The 17,216-nt window shown below is 43.7% G+C and overlaps 1 protein-coding gene across 4 annotated transcripts in view; it reads right to left on the bottom strand.

The window, feature by feature from the left end:
* The window catches only part of CBFB (core-binding factor subunit beta), a 40,415-nt gene extending 24,999 nt beyond the window's left edge, over nucleotides 1-15,416 (bottom strand). Inside the window, exons 1-3 of one of the 4 annotated variants that reach the window (XM_068693177.1) lie at nucleotides 15,208-15,416; nucleotides 14,946-15,032; nucleotides 10,600-10,716 (exon numbers count right to left, since the gene is read on the bottom strand). In XM_068693177.1, coding sequence (XP_068549278.1) covers nucleotides 10,600-10,716; nucleotides 14,946-15,032; nucleotides 15,208-15,285 — 282 coding nt within the window. In that variant the 5' untranslated portion in view covers nucleotides 15,286-15,416. The remainder of the gene's footprint in view (nucleotides 1-10,599; nucleotides 10,717-14,945; nucleotides 15,033-15,207) is intronic. The other 3 variants (XM_068693175.1, XM_068693173.1, XM_068693174.1) reach the window with 3 other exon arrangements.
* Between the last annotated feature and the right edge of the window lie 1,800 nt (nucleotides 15,417-17,216).

The raw sequence follows: 17,216 nt of genomic DNA, 5'->3' as shown, positions 1-17,216 counted from the left end.
AGATGATTCAAGATGCAACCTGAAATATTAGCTTGAGGCATTTTGCAATCAAGAAAAAAAATATCTCAAAAAACACTCAGTAAGTTCCACCAAAGAACACCCCAAGTACTTATTTTAGCTGTCCGGCTATAGCAGATGCATTTGGACAACAAGCAACAGCATTCCCTTAGCGTACTCCCTCAGGAAAGCAGGCACTCGGATTCAGAGCTGCAGAACCAGCTCAGAAAATGCTCACTGCAATTGCCAGTTTCAGAGCAAAGCCCGATTGCCTGGCAGGATGCACCTGGGTCGGTTCTAAGGTGTGCATACAGAAATCACCTGGGCTTTATCATAAACAGAATTCAAGTTTTGGGGTACGCCTGTCTAGATACAATTACAAGCACAGCACCATCCGTTTTTCCAAGCAAATTCAGGTAAAGAAATTCGGGTACAGACCCCTGCTAAAACCATCTTGGGAGCAGTGTCAAGAGCTGTGACAAAGCCTCTCTCAACACGCTTTCTATAGCACCAAAATGCTACAGTGATGATTTTTGGTTTGGTTTCTCTAAGTTAGAAAAATAAAAGTAGAAAATTGGTTTTTCAACTTTACTGGGGAGCTAGGATTTACAAGTCACTTCAAGTCATTTCTATAAAAATTATCTTTTTCTTGTTTTGTTTTGTGTAATTAGCTAAACTATGGAACCATGACTCTGTTTCCAAAGCAGATCAACACTTCATTAAATGATGCAGGTTACTATTTCAGCTAACTAAATAACAAGTTGTAACTAAAAACAGGCATGAATCATTAATGATGTCAGAACAACAAATGTGATTAAAATCTGTGGAGACCTCAGCATTTTTTCCCTGGATTAAGATGACTGGTCAGTACTTATGCTTAAAAGTTAGCATAGAAAAATCTAACACGCTATTGTACAGAAACAATACCTGTTTAATAAACATCTGCAGACACAGTTCATCTTTCCAAAATATTGTAGTTGCTGGACTGAGCAGGAAATACACACTACACTTGACCAAAACTACCCCCAAAAAACACCCTAACACAAAGCAAAGAACAGGTGGCTTGTTTTTTTTTTTTTTTTTTGGAAGTGTTGCTACAAAAAAGCCCCAGTGCTTCCCAACATTAAATGTTTCATGCTCAGACTGTGTGCCTTCAAATAGGAAAAACCAACCACAGAGCTAGAACTCAGAATCAGCAAAAATGCAAGGAGAAGAACATCGGGATAATCTGAAAGGCAAATACGTGGTGGGGTTTTCCCCTGTGAAAATTTACAGGGTCTTTCATCATTACATCTGGATTTTACATCTCCTCTCCCAAAAGGGCACATATTTCAAAAGTCCCATTTTTCTAAGAGCAACATTTAACAAGAATGCTGTTGCAGCAAAATACTGCAAAGAGACCACTGCTGTTCTGTTTCTCCAAGAATGCACACACGTAACTGAGAAACTCTCCTGCTCACAAAACCAGTTCACTAACAGGGACACACACTGTTCTCTGCCACGTTGACAGAACATATTTTCCAGACACAAATTTCAAAATTGGTAGGGAAATTAGTTCTTTTCAAGCTTTCAGAAAATATTATAACAAAAGCCAGTTATAGCTAGAAACTCCAAAGAAGGTTTAGAAAGAGAGGTTTATCTAAAACACAGTATTTACATCATGCTACTTGTGTGCAAATAAACAGTCTCTTAAACCTGTGTTTTTAAACTGAGAATTTGAAACGTGTAATGAGAGTGTACTCAACCAGAAAAATACCTGATTTTGACAATATGGCCAAGCAACTAATAAAAACCACCTGGGAGCTGACCTGAGCAAGAGAGGAGAAAGAAAAATTGCCCTTTCTGCCTTCATTTTGTTCTCGAGCACTTTGACAGCCTCCCCCTTAAGCAGGATCTAAGTCTGGAAAAACTGAAAAAGGCCCACAAGCTGTACAAATAAACTGCATTAAACCAGAATTTACTGGGAAAAGAAAGGAAAAAAGCACAAAGACAGACCAGATGTCCCCTTTTAAAAATAATTAAACAATAGAAGAACTGGCACACCCACAAAAAAGAACTTGAACAGGAGTAAGAGGTACTCCTGATCCTTTCCAGCTAAAGCTAACATGCAAAGCGAGAAGCGCAAGGCTATCTGACAGACAAGACATAAGACCTTCTTGTGTTGGGTGAGGTTGTCCTTTAGCCCTTATCCTTCAAAGCTCTTCTGAAAGAGCTGCAGCATCCACAGCACTTGAAATCCTTGGCTTTTTTTTTTTTCCTGAAACTAATCCAAGTATCAAAACACAGTAACAATGATGACACTTACTATCTGGCCTTTCTCCTACCCCCAAAATTGGCTTGAGAAACGTTCATCATTTCCAAAGGGGAAAAGACAAAAAAGGAGGAAAGATGGGCACAAACTGGTAGGTGAAGAAAAAAAAGTTATTCATTTTTCTGTACTTTTACATTTGATTCGTTTTGCTGTACTTTCCTAACCACAAACATAACTGAATCAGGTTCTTTCACAGAAAGTAGGCACATACAGTAAGAAGTGCAGTCAAGGACTAGTGCATGAATATTTATTCAACAAGTAGTACAGCATCAAGCCGTAAAACAATCCGAGCTAGTCATTTTTGTTTTTTTGCATAACATAACTACTTAGCGCTCATCACCCAATAAAATTTTATAGTGTCAAAGTTACTCTGTAGAAAATTATCAGCTTCTGCAGAGAATCATCGTTAGCAATGGCTTGGAATTTCCTTTAGTGAAGTAACATTTGCAGATATATTCTCAATAGCAAGTTCTCCAAACAGCAAAATCCTTTGGAAATCTATAAAACTCAGTTAAAGATGGTGAATAATGTAACCATACCTTTGCTAAGTCAAAATGCATGACCAAGCAAGGACAGAACCAACAGAACCAACATGGTCCGTGGGAGAGGGGAACTGATTCAAACCCTTATGCACTATTTATTTTTTTCTCCCTATAGGCCACCTACTGATTCTTTTTAAGTTCAAAAAACAAAAAGAAATCATAGCTGACATGAGTTATACTTCCTCAAAAGCCTGAGCCTCAAGTTCCAGATACCAGAACAGAGCTAAAAAAAATAATTACTACTGCTTCTTTGACTGCTTTGTCAAGAAAGTGCCATCCTGTGTGTTCCACAAATTTTGTTGCAAGCTCTTTTGAAGTGATTAGAAACACCAGCTTTCTGGTCTGCTGTAACTAAACACCCGAGTTTTCCTTGATGGAAACCCACCAGGCTACCAGGTTTTACAGTCGCATCGCAGGGTACTGTGCTCTGCTTCCCCTTGTTGGAAGCATCCGGATACAAGATGATTGCCTGCTGCTCCCATACCCAAGGGGAAGTAGTTGCCCTCAACATCCAAAAAAAATCGTAGTAATAACAACCAGAGAAGCATGCAGGCTTTATGAAGAAATCCCCAAACGCTCTTTAGCAGCATGAGAAAAATACACTACCGTAGTTGTTTTATTTTGTCTAGACGCTTTCCTGCTTGAGCTTTCCCATTCTTAAGCATTCTCTAGGCTTATATTAGTTTTCCAAAAAGAAAACAAAAAAAGCCCAATATTGCCTCTACCAAAGAATGTGGGCTTTCCTTTTTTTTTTTTCTCCCCTTCCATTTTTTTTTTTTTTTAAAGGAATACACTATCTGGAAGCAAGCTATAATTTCTTCTCATCACCTCTGAACGGTTTCATCAATATTCACTGCTTCTTGGTCGCTATCAAGAGGATTTCATGAGGACATCACAATTCTGTGACGCTATGACATAAAGCCTCCCACGTACTCTCCCACAGCTGCTTTCTTCCCTAGATTTCAGACCTTGAATTGAGATCTGTGACAGACATCATTCTGTCCTCAGTCACTCTATTTCAACAGAAAATTGATGTTTCATGACCCTTACTTGAAAAGTTATGACAGATTTAAAAACTTTTCATGACACTTTCCATAGATTTTATGCTCTGCATTTATACCACAGGAACAGATAAAACAAGTTGCAAGAAGTCCCACAAGGTAGAGCTGCGGCCTGCAACAGTTTAAGCACAGTATCTCAAATACAAAAAGAATGCAGAATTTATGCACGGACTCCTCAAATAGCTGCAATTTGGATTTAATGTACAAGCCTAGTCATTAACGTGACACAGAAAATATATGGATAAAACATCTGCAGATCAACTATTCCCCAGAATATGACCTGCTCATTAATACTCGTACGTGCTTGGAACAGCAACCTTGCACGAGAAGTCCTTATTTTATCTATATTATTGTCACAGTACATATTTCACCAGGCCAACTTGCTAAACATCAAATATGCAATTAAGCAAGCTAATTAGCTCATTTTGTTACTTGTGCTTAGGACAATAAAGCTTGAAGAAACACTTCAGTAACTTTGAAAAAAATGAGTTTCTCATAGCTAGCGTTTAATCGCCTTATTGAGTATTTCTTTGAGACTGAGGTATTAAGTGATTTTTCACAAAGAAACAGACATCTTCAACAGCGATGCTCGTCTTTTTCTCATTCATTTAAAAGAAGAGCAAAGAAGCATAATGTTAACAGCTTTGTTTAGTAAGTGGAGACTGATATGCAAACAAGAGGATTCAACAATCCAAATGTCTGGATTTCTTCCAAAGTCTATGCTGCAGGGATCTTAAGTACTGCTTTCATCCACGCTACACTCATCTGTCCTTATGTATCATCACCGGTTCCCAAATGCAAAATTTAGCTCACTAACTTGCCCCGGTTTTGTTTCTCTTCTGGGAAACTCTAGGAGGATGGGTATGAGTAATTTTAATGTCTTGTCTATACAACTCTAATGGATGCATTTAGACCTCTGGAAAAAGCTTGAGGTTATATATAAAGTATGACTGAATAACTGCTTCTACAACATGTAATAAAAGCTAATCAAAAAAAGGTTTACTGATGGCAGATCTTAAGGACTTGGGACCTACAGTGAGAGCCGATAGGCAGGCACCACAAATGGCACAAACATGTTTTAAGTGCGGTTCATAAGCATTGCTTCAAAATGGCACAAGCGTGTCATGTACCAGAAAGGATGAACAAGGCTGTGTGCGGTGACAGAAGTATTTGGAGGACAGGGGATAGAACGGGTTAAGGGGAAAAGGCTGTGGATACTTGTCACATGAGAGATGCCCGCTGTGACTCATGCTCTAATGGAGGAGAGCACCCTAGGATAAATCAGTCTTCAGGAACAACTGTCCAAACCTCAGTCCATGGCTGCCTGCCAGCACAGGACAATATGTACCTAGCAAGCTAGGAGCTCTAAAGATTTCTCTTCCCCCCAACAACAAGCTCCTAACTCTTAACAGTGTATGAACAGGATGTAAATAGAGGAATTTCCCAGTTTTGAAGGAAAATAAAGAGCAAATATGGATGCTGTGATAACTCAGCTTCAACAAGAGTCTCAATTTGGTAGCTCTGCTGGAAGCAACAGCAGGTCATAAAGAATACCACCTCGAAGTATCTAGTTAAAACAAGCAAGCTTCACTCTCTGCTAAAGAAAAAGGCTATAGACACATAAACAAAGTGACATATCTCGGGAGGAAGAAAGAGAGGAACCTGAGCAGTCTCTGCTAAAATAAAAGAGATCTTAAACACACCATCATAAAATGTAAAAACACAAGCATCTACTCGAAATATTTATGCAGACCATACACACAATCCTGTATGAAAATTGATCAAGGGGACCGTGTAGGAAAGTGGATTCTTACCTACTAAGGCTTTAGAGGACCCCTGACACACAACTCCAATAAATAAGCAAAGAAATGAGCAAGCTGTTTTGTCAGGCTGAACATGAACTGGTTACAAGATCAACCCCATATACCTGCTGTCAGAACAAACACACACTGACTTTCTTCTTCAACACCTACAGAAGGAGCCTGAGAGCCACAAGTGAGCATCAGTGATGGGGCTTCGTCAGGGCTCCACTCAGATGCCCCCTGCTCAGTGTTCCTGTGCTAAACTGAAAATAAGCCAGAAGAGTAATCCTGTGTTATTCTGCTAAAACAAAGGGAGAGATCAGCAGCTGAAGAGGCTCGATATTTGGCCCTAAAATACTGCTACCCTAATCCACTGGGGCATTAGCAGCTAGCCTCAAGATCAGTTAGGGACCGTACAAAGCCACGCAAGGATCCTCACCTCCTGAGCTTTCATCTGTGAAGCAGCAAGGCTGCTCTGCAGTCCTGCAGGACAGCTCCTGGGAAGCTGACCATCCTCAGCAGATGGCCTCACATACAAAGAGACGAGCCACACAAATGTACACAGCACTGCTTAAAAGTTGGCATTTGCTTCGTTTTTATCTGTCACACCTTACATGCCCCCACGTAGAAATGACAAAGTCTTGGTGACTTATCTCATGGCTGAGACGGTGGCACACCGTCAAAGCTCCTTTCTTTCAGGGAACACATACAGTAACTCCACCAGCAGTGAGAACATTTTAGAATGGAAAAATTCCCCAGGTCCCAGCTACTGGTGGGCTGAAAATAGAGCAATGTAAAGAAAATAGCTCTTTGGCACTACAGCGGTGTAAGAACTGAGAGCTGAAACCGTAAGTTAGATTCTCTTATTTGTTCAAAAGCGTACCAAAAAAACCTGCTACTCCAACTTGGTTTGGATGAAGTAATATTTCAGCTAAATTCTTCAAATAGAGGTGTGAACCAAAGAAACCTCTGATTCAACGCAGGTTAGCGGAGGTATTCAGGCATTACTCATAAATTAAGCTTTCGTTTTCCAAGCAAATCCTGCTGGGTACACCACGATCCTATGTTTGACTAGAAACTGCATTTGCTCAAGAAACAGAGCGGTCAATATGTCATCCCAATCACCCGCCAAAGTTTATTGCTGACGTCAGAAGAAAAAGTTGCTGTGGGGACAAGTGCTATTCATCAAGCCACATAACTAATTCTCGTGAGAGAAGGGGACAAGTGCAAAACGAGCGCTGTTGACTGCCATTTAAATTTAGTTTTTACTCAAATACACCACCTCTCTCACTCATTATATTTCTGTAACTGCTGTGGTGTCTGCAGTGTGACAGAAATCCCAGGTTTTATGATTCATCGAAGCAATTAAAATCAACTTCAAGCTACGTAAATTTCCTACTTAGGACAGAAAAATGGCACATGGGGAGAAACTCAGCACTACCAGGAAGAAAACTGAAGTCCAGTATTCTTTACTTATGGCTGGAACAGAGATAATGGCCTAGGGAGCAGAAAGCCCAGCTACACCTCATGTGTGGTGTACCTGTTACCCCAAATCGATTTCAAGCCTCCCTGACGCGCTGTGCTCCGGAATCGTGGAGTTCACTGTGTATGGCACTAAAATAAGCCTGTGCTGAAGATTCTGGTTTATGAGCAGCTGCTGCTGAGCAGCAGACAGGAAGTTCAGCTGCATTAGAAATGAGATGGAGAAGAGTATTAGAAAGGGGAGGGGAAGTAGAACAACTTCACACACTTCATCGGCGCAGTAACCGATATTTAAACAATAAAAGAACATCTGAGAACTAACATGCTTTGAGGCAAGAAAGACCAGAGCTATATATAAGACTTAGAAAAATGAAAGAAAAAACAGAGGTATTTTATCTTACTGTAAAAAGAATACAAAATGAATGATGAAAAAAATTGATCTCACAGTTCTTAACAGAACAAGGGGACAATGAGATTTCAGCCAACAGATGATGCTACTACACCACCTGCCTCTGGGTTTCTTAAAAACATTTATTTGTGTGTTCTTAAAGGAAAAGAAAGAAACAGACACTACCTGACAATACAAAGGACCAGGAAGCCTCAGCACAATTCAGGTATCCAGAGGACACACTCTCAATTTGGCACTCCCCACCCCACACAAGGCTGCAATGAAATAGCATCCTACAATTCCTACAGTCCAGGAATCTAGGGAGCAAGTTTTACTGCTCTGTATTCTTTTGCTATGACAAACCTAAAAAAAAAAAACAAAACACACTAAAATACACAATTACTTTTGCTAATAAACAAAGAGAACACACGATATTAAAAGGTTCAGTTCAATATTTCTATTCATTTTAAACTCAAGTGAACACTTTGCTGTTCTATTTTTGAATTAATGAAGACTGGGTATCCACTAGTGGCCTACCCAACCATCATGAACACCAGAAACATTAAAAGTCAAATAAAGCATAGGAAAAATCCCCGCGTTAAGAAATACCAGGCTGAAAAACCTCAAGCCTACAAAGGAAATATTTACAGAGTCCTGACTTTTCACGTGGATTCACAAGGGTGTTTCTCTTTCTAAAATTCAGTCATTTAAGAAGGCAATCCCAGCAGATGCCACGCTGGTAACTTCGTCAATATGTACAAAGCTCCTTGGGCACAACAGTGACACGCTCAAACTCTGGATAAACTATTTTGGGCCATCACTTACTTGGCCAAACAGTGAAACAGAATTCCAGAATATAAATATTCTAGCGCTGGTAAGTTTATCTGCATTCTAGATCTCAAACTAATGCCTAAAATAATAATTAACTGACAGCTCCCCCCATAGCCTTTTTTTATTCATATAATTAAAAACATGCCTTGCTGGCTTAGCTCCAGTGATGAACAAACACACATTATGCACTGCCTCAAGAATCAAAGCTCATAAAACAATGTTGCACAGAGCTACAGAAATCACATGGCGTTAAGAGACTGCCGAAGCCTATGAAAGAAATTCTTAATAAAGCCAGGCTACAGAAATCTACAGAGAACAAAAAAATCTCAGACCATTCAACTGATAAAACACTTAACTGTTTCTGTTGATAACGTAAGCAGCTCTCTCCCGTTCTGCTTGCTCCTCTTCTGAAGTTATGGGAGTGGCTTACTTTCAGGCGAGTTTAATTTTGTGCAGAGCCTGCGTTCACACGTGATTTACAATAGTAAAGCCTGATTACAATGGCAAATTTGTGATTTGCTTGTCCTGGAGCATAACGCTAATCCCATTTATTAGTGTGTCCACCTCCAGCCTCTTTTTGGATGAAAGACTGAACAATCTAGTGAAGCACTCTAGAATTTACTGTAAACAGACATAAAACAGGGAGTGGCACACATGAAGAGACTCCTGCTCTATTCTAATACGCAGCTTATCTGCTCGGTTCTTACCTGATTAAGCCAACACAAGGAAATGGATGAAATAGTTCAGTACTTTAAGAATTCATTCAGGGAAAATAAAGTTAAAAAATATATAGGAGTAAATAAAATTATTTTTGAACTGGCAAGAAGAAAGACCTCAGTCTTCTTACACATTACAAGAAAAATTCCTCATTCAATTGTGAGCCAGAATCAATATTTTTCAGTAAGAGCCAGATTCGATTCAGCTTCCTTAGCAAAGCAGTCAGTGCCCAGCATAGCCAACTTCACTCCTTCTCCCCCGGTTTGTCAAACTTCTGGAAGCCTCACAGGACTGAACGGAAAACAATTTTTTCCAAAAAAACTCGTTAAGTTGAATTCCAAATACCATATCTGCCCTCAGGAATTTTTTTTTTTCTTCCAACCAGGTTTTCCCCACTATAGGAAATATTTATCTTCCTACCTAGCAGCAGTTAAAAGATGCAATATATCGTCAACCCTGAACACGCTTCAAATATTTCCTCCAGCCTGTTAGATCTGGTAACGTTAACTGCTACTCATTATGAGATTGGGCAAAAACTTTTAGGCAGAAGCCAGAACTTTATAGTCTATTAAAATCTTTAAAGTCAAAGAGCTGTAGAGAAATTAGCCTGAACCTGAAAGGCCGAGGGGCCTTAAGTGCTGGTCCAAACCTACTGAGGTCAGCAGAAAGTCTCCTATTGACTTCAGTGATCTTTGGATCAGTTCCAAGGCATCTAGAGCAGCATAGGTAAGAGACAGCATCTACATTTCTAAAAGGTATGTTTTTCCTGTAAAACAAAACCAGTTATAAGCGATTTCAGTAACTTCATTTTAACTGACCAGACTAAGCAAGGTTTCTGGCTTTAATTCTAACACAGCTTCACAGTAATATCACTGTCATTAACGAACTCCTGCTTTCAGTGTCAGTCCACGGGACAACAACCTCAGAAAGAAATAAAATGTCACAAATCAATTTTGAAAGTAATGCTTATTCTGTATTACCACTTATGGTGAAAGTGAGGGGGGAAAAAAAAAAAGACTCATTCCACTCGACACCACGTTGACTGCTTGCTGTGTCAACTGGCAACCTAAGACCCAATGAAGTAATGAGGTCAGAAAGCAAATGTTCGTTAGCCCATCACAACTGGGCAGCCAACCTCTGATTTCTCTACCACTCTAGAAATACACCATTAACAATTTAAGCTGCTCCCAAAATTCTAACGTAGCATGACTGAAGAAAGTTCTGTTCTTCAAAATAATGAAGAGCCACCAGGACCAGCCACGTGTTTCCCTCCAAAAATATTAACACGCTTCAAAACAACGTTAATATTTACACCACTATTATACTGGCTTGCAGTTGCACTCGCAAACTACCTACATGCACCAAGATGGGAATTATTAGTAATTTCGCATCATACACGCAGCCCATACTAATCAGACCACAGGCACAGCATAAACATTTCTTTCAGTTGCAGCAATTTCCTTCTTACCTTGCCTCCTTCTCTTTCAAAGTCGACATACTCCCGGGTCGGTGTCTGTCGCTGCTCCCCCTGCCAGCTGGCCGGAAAAAACTGGAGAGACAGATTGGTTCCTGTGGCCACAAAAGCCTTTTAGAAAAATCAATACAAACAGGATCAGGGAGCAAGACATTACATAAATTATGCAGGCAGTCATTTATTTTTACATCAGTTTATGTCTTAAGCCAGGCAGCATAGAGAATACTTAAAGTCAAAAACATGCACTCATCATTTTTCTTAAGTATTAAGTTACAAACATCTGATTCCATTTTGACAACATTTGCCATTGGCTGCTTCGGATATAAAATACAACATGGAATCAATACTTCTTTCAAATCAGTTTTGCTGACATTAGAATCTGTCATTTCAGTTCTGTCTGGATACCCTACACCAACTTAGTATCTAAAACATTAAAAATTGCCTACGCTTTTTAAAGAGCTTGCATATCCCTAAAAAGAAGTCGTTCTGGAGGAAAATGAACTCCAGAGACCTGTTACCAGGGACAACTTTTTTTGCGAGGAAAGGAGTTGTTTCTTCTCAGAAGACACTTGCACCTCGACGGTTATCTGACCTGAAAAGCAGATATCCCTATTGCATTGTCTGCAAGCAAGCATCAGTTCAGCTCTGTTAAACCTCCCAGGACAAAGTCCTGCTGTCACATTAAGAAAGTGGTGAGATCCAGGATGCTGCATCAGGGAGAACACCTTGGAATAGGAATTCAGGAATTCCTCCCAGCTGCAGCCCTTTGTAAAGTCATTAGAGGGACTAACTTAACCGTACTGGAAAAAGCATACACTGCACTCAAGTAAATATTTCCTACGGCTTCCAATGAAAATAAGATTGTTTTCTTTAGGAACTCTGTATTTATTTGTACATCTTATCAGCACCAAGCAGCATGCCAACTTCTAGATGGGGAAAAAAATATTTTTGCTTCCACAATCTGATTCACGGTGTCTCCCTTCTCTGATACACTACAGTGCATCCTTCAAGAATGCGAATACTGGAACACACCGCCAGAACACAACTCTGCTCAAAATCTCAGGGTCAAACGTGTTTTGTTGCAATCAAATCACACTGTATTGATTACCATGATCACTTAGATTTAAATGGTCATTAATCCAGAATACATTTTTTTTTTCTTTAAAAGCTACACAGATACTACCCAAATAGTTGGATTTTCCCGACAAGCAGATTCCTTTCAAGCAAGCCAGAATAGAGCAGCTCCGTGGTATAAATATAACCGTGCTGCTGCCTATGACACAATAGCTCTACATGTTATTTAAGATAGTTCCGGTCATGTACTGCAACACTGTCACAGGATTAATACCTCCCATTTTGAAAGTAGAAGTGCTTTGTCTTGACTTTCCTCCCCCCCACCACGGGAGACCAATGCTCTGCAATCAAGTTCCATCCCAGGCTATTTTTTTTTTTAATATATATTTTTTAAATCGTCTGCTAAACCCATTCTTGACATTATTAAAAATGAAGAATCAGTCCTACTCATACTGAAGGGATACTATACCAGTGCGTTAACACTTCTTTGCAGTATGATTCCCTGAGACATTTCCATCTAGGTAACAGAAGCTTCATCAGGGATACACTTGCACAAAAAGCACCAAAACTGCCAGGGGCTGCAGATCATTAGCATCCAGCTTGCTTCTCCTACCCCCTTTGCTACTCTAAGTTACTACTCTACACACAAACTACCTTCCCATCTCCCAGCATCTTTAGCAAATGCGTCTTTTGCACTCCTCAATTTATGCCAGGTGCCCGGGAGCGCAACCTCTGCAGCCCTCTGGACCGCTCCAGCACCCATAGGTCCCGGGGATACTGGGCCAGAACTTCCCTTGCTTTCTGGGAATCTGAGCGAGGCAGAGAAGCACCTGATTCTTCCCACCCCCTGTATGTGCTGGAGGAACATGAAAAAGCATGGGAATAATATTAGCAAAAAAAAGAGAAAAGAAAATGAAAGCAGACAAATTCCCACATCCTCATGGAGTCATGCAGGCAACATTTAGGCCACCAGCTCTTTAAAAGCTGCGTGGAAAACTTACTCTCTTGATTTCTGAAGCCTGCTTTCTCCCTTTGTAAAGATAAAACCACCCGATTAAAATGCCATGTGAGAAAATCATCGGTCAATACTGAAAATTTGAAGAACGGTCTCACTAGTAACCACAGAGAACTACCCTGGACCCAGAATTTTCCTTAAGGTAAGGAATAAAATAGCAATTATCATCACATTATTATCAAAGTAGTAAACTTGAAATTAGCGAAATTGTAATTTGCTATACAGAGCCTTTTAAAGCTCTGTCTGAAATGCTAAAAAGCTTATCAGGTAGCACCAGGGTGATCTGACCTACATCTAGGCAACGTAAACACAAGCAAGTGCCTTCCAACCAAGCGCAGTTAGGAAGCCTCCGAAAACAAACTGCAAATGCAAAGTTATTTTCAAGTTATCAAAGCAATTTAACACCAGTGAAACAGCAATCTCAGTTACTTTTTCCATTAATACTGGTCATTATTTTCCTTGCTCAATCAAGAGCTATTTAATCGAAGTAACCAGCAACCTATCGCTAGTTCTACGTTAAATCCTTAAGCTGTTCTCTGCCTTTTTTTTTTTTTTTTGTCTGCTTAAAAATATGTAAGGTCATTTGCAAAGGCTCCCTTTGGAGATAAAAGAATAAATCCTTGATGTCTGGAAAAACATTCAAGACTGAAAAAAAAAAGTACAACTGCTAGCTCTTTTTAACATCAGTCATTACACACACTACGTTTCCAAATAAACCCGACTGCTTGTGCCCTGTTCACAGAACAAAACCAGATGTTTCAGATCAAGAAATGTAGAGGCTGTTTTATAATTAAGTAGATGAAAAAATATGTAGAACAGACATTGCTGGTGGCTTCCAAGGGATGAAGTTCTGGCAGGGAAAGACAGCAGGCTTAGAAGTACAAAGGTGAACCTACAGCGATTTCCCATTTATAGAAATAACTGCGTATGTGGCATTAGAAAGCGAGTTCTAAGCTAAACGTCCTTTGTTTGTTTGTTTTCTAAGGGAAGGAATCAGGTATACGCTGCACTTTCACCTGTTCAGGAACTTCAAATGCTTGCAGATAATTGTTTTCCTTACCTACCCATTGTTTCCCTGGTGACTTTTTAAAGGGAGCAAACAATGAAAAATGAATGCAAAAACATACTAAAATAAGGGAGACTGACAACAGGAGGCCTCTCATAAAATAGTATTACAGGTTCAAAACCCACAGATGGGTAAGATCTAGGTAAAACAAAGTTACTTAGTACAAGGTAAGGATATCCTTTTACACAGAAATGCAAATAAACAGGATCGGCTGTGGTAATTACTATTCAATTATATTTCGGTACGGTTGTGCATAAAGGATTTGACTGTGAGCTGACTAGTAATACCTAGGTGACCTCTGAGGTCTTCTCCAACCTAGCCGACACTACGAGCCATGCTGAGGGAAATGACAGAATCGCCATAAAACCAAACTAGGTGAAAGTAGGGGTCGCTTCTGCGGGAAGGGAACTTTTACCTTCTTTTCTCACTATCTTGTAAACGAAAAAAGAGGTTACTTCTGCATTTGGGGAGCAGTTAAGAGTTAACAGCCTCGCAGAAACACTACACCACGCCGATCTTACAGAAGGAACATATAGCAGCAAGCAAACCAGGAAATAGCCAGTCACTTCTCGGCTGCTGCGAGCCGCACTTCGCCTCACGCTTTAATTCAGCAGAGCCCGGGCTAACCCTAATGAATGAGGGAAAACAGGGCTCAAGTTGCCACTTCCAAAGCCTGATTTTGAAGAGCGCTCGCTTGAGCTCACGGACACATCACGCAGCCCATTCGGGGACTTTTAGCTAGCGCCTGTGGACGATTTCAGCTCCGAAAATTACTGTTTCCTCAGAGAATAAGCATTAAAATCTGAAAGTGAAGGCTCGGCGGGCTCCTCGCCTGCGTCCCCTGAGGGGAATCCTCGCTCTGCTGCGAAGCCCGCGCCGCAGCGTTTGTTATTTAGAGGAAAAAGGGGGGGAAAAGGAGGGGAAAAAACAACCCAAACACAACTTTCGGGCAAAGGGCCGGCCGAGGAGCAGCCAGAGCCCCGCCACACCCAGCAAGGAACCTTTGGGCTTAATTGCTTCGGCGCCTTCCTCCTCTCCTCCTCCTCCTCGGAGCTCACCCAAACTTTTCGGGGAGGCAGCGCCGCGGTCCCAGCCCGGGGGGAGCCCCGGGGACCCCCACAACGCCCAGAGGGGGCCCCAAACCCACCCCGGGGACCCCCCCAAGCGCCCCCCGGCCCCACTTACGATCTCGGAGCGGCCGTCCCGGCAGGCGTTTTGGAAGCGGGCCTGCCTCTCCTCGTGGGGCCGGTCCCTGAAGCCGGTGTATTTAATCTGCGGGGCACAGGGCGCTCAATCAGGGGGGTGAGATAAGGGGCAGCGCGGCGCACAGACTGCGCTACCCCCCCCACACACCCCCTCCAGGTCCCCATGAGGAAAGTTTCCCCTCTGCGAGGCCAGCCTGCCCCCCTCAGCCTTCCTCCCTCCCTCCCTCCCTCCTCTGCCTCACCTCGCACTCGCGGCTCAGCTTCCTGAAGAACTCCTCGTTCTCGAACTTGCTCCGCTGGTCGGGGACGACCCGCGGCATGGTGGTGGGGCCGCCGGCTGCCCTTCCTCCCCCCTCCTCCTCCTCCTCCTCCTCCCTTCGTCCCTCCTCCTCCTCCCTGTCCCAGCCCCGGCGCTACGCCTCGCCCTTTGTTAGCCCCCAGCCGGCGCCCCCCCCTCCCTTCTTCTTCTCCTCCTCCTCCTCCTCCTCCTCCTCCTCCCCCCGCCGCGCGCGCACAGCCGCCGCCCGCCCCCGCCCCCTCCCCTCCGACTTCCTCCCCGCCCCGCCAACTCCGGCCGGGCACAGCCGCGCCATTCACAACTCCGCCGCTATCACTGCGCTTGCGCTGCTGCTGCTGCTGCTGCTGGTACTGCTGCTACTGCTGCTACTGCTGCCGCTAGTGCTGCTGCTGCTGCTCCTGCTCCTGCTGCTGCTGCGCCTCGGGGGCTCGCGCGCCGCCCGCTGAGGCGGGAAAGAGGGGAGGGGGGGGGGGCGATGGCGCCCCCCCCGCCTCATGGTGAGGGGAGCCGCCTCGCTCCCCTCTTTTTCGCTAACGCGGCTCGTTCAGATGGTTTCCGGCTTCCTGCTTCGAGGGGAGCAGCAGCAGAGCTGCTGAGGGAGGGCGGGATGGCACCCTCAGCGCCCTTCAGCCCCCTCAGCCCTCCTCAGCTCCACTCAGTCACCTCCAGTCCCCTCAACCGCCCCCAGCCCCCTTCAGTCACCTCCAGTCCCCCTCAGCCCTTCTAAGTCCCTTTCCGCCTCCCTCAGTCCTCCCTCAACCCCATGGTGGGTGCTGTCCACTCAGGTACACCAGGAATCCTGGAATCATTAAGGTTGGAAGAGCCCTCCAAGATCACTTGATCCAACGACCAACATCACCCACCAAACTGTGTCCCCAAGCACCGTGTCCAACCTTGAACACCCCCAGGGACAGTGACGCCACCACCTCCCTGGGCAACCCGTCCCAACGCCTGACTGCTCTTTCTGAGCAGAAATGTCTCCTTATTTTCAACCTGAACCTCCCCTGGCACAACTTGAACCCATTCCCTCTGGTCCTGTCACTGGGTACCTGCAAGAAGAGGCTGGAGCTCCCCACAGCTTCACTTCAGGCAGTTGCAGAGAGCAACGAGGGCTGCCCTGAGCCTCTGCTCCCAACCAACCACCCCCAGTGCCCTCAGCCGCTCCTCACAGGACTTGAGCTCCAAATCCCTCACCAGCTTCGTAGCCCTTCTCTGTGCATGCTTCATGGCCTCGATGTCCTTCTGGTAGTGAGATGCCCAAAGCTGAACACAGTGCTCGAGGTGCGGCATCACCAGAGCAGAGTACAGGGGGACGATCGCCTCCCTGGTCCTGCTGGCTGCACTATTCCTGATACAAGCCAGGGAGCGCCAAGCAGGTCTGTGCCCTGCACCTGCTGTCCCATTTGGGTCAGAAGAAGGGAGAGGTGGCCATGTCACAGCCCTGGGGGTGAATGTGGAGGGGGTACCCCTCAACCTCACCCCATGAGGGGGCTCCCCTCATGGCCGCTGAGAGCCCAACAGCCAGCACAAGAGCCCGTTGGCACCTGGCTTGGTCAAAAGGGTGGCCCCGAGGCCGTACCCCACCACTGCCAAAGGAAACAAACCCTTTCCTGCTTCCTTGCTGCTTTACAAAACACAAAATTGCGGGGGCTGCATCAGACCCCTTGCCTGTGCAAGAGCAATAGGGAACGAGCACTGCCTGAGCAGGGCATGGCCGTGGGTGAGGGGGTGCCCTAAGAGAGGAGGTGCCCACTGCTCGACAGCCCACAGCGGGGATGCTCAGTGCCTTTGAAATCCTGGCATCGACCTAGAGCAAAAAGCCCAGCATTTCACCTCACATACACATCAAAAACACAGCACTGAGACTGCAACTTAACTTCTCTTCCTCCCAAACAGGCGTTCTGCAGGACCTGATTCAATCAGGGAGCCTGGCTGGACGTGCATCACCTATCC

The sequence above is a fragment of the Anas acuta genome, chromosome 10 (genome assembly GCF_963932015.1).
Source record: "Anas acuta chromosome 10, bAnaAcu1.1, whole genome shotgun sequence".
NCBI lineage: Eukaryota > Metazoa > Chordata > Aves > Anseriformes > Anatidae > Anas > Anas acuta.
This window is presented reverse-complemented; position numbering and strand designations above follow the sequence as displayed.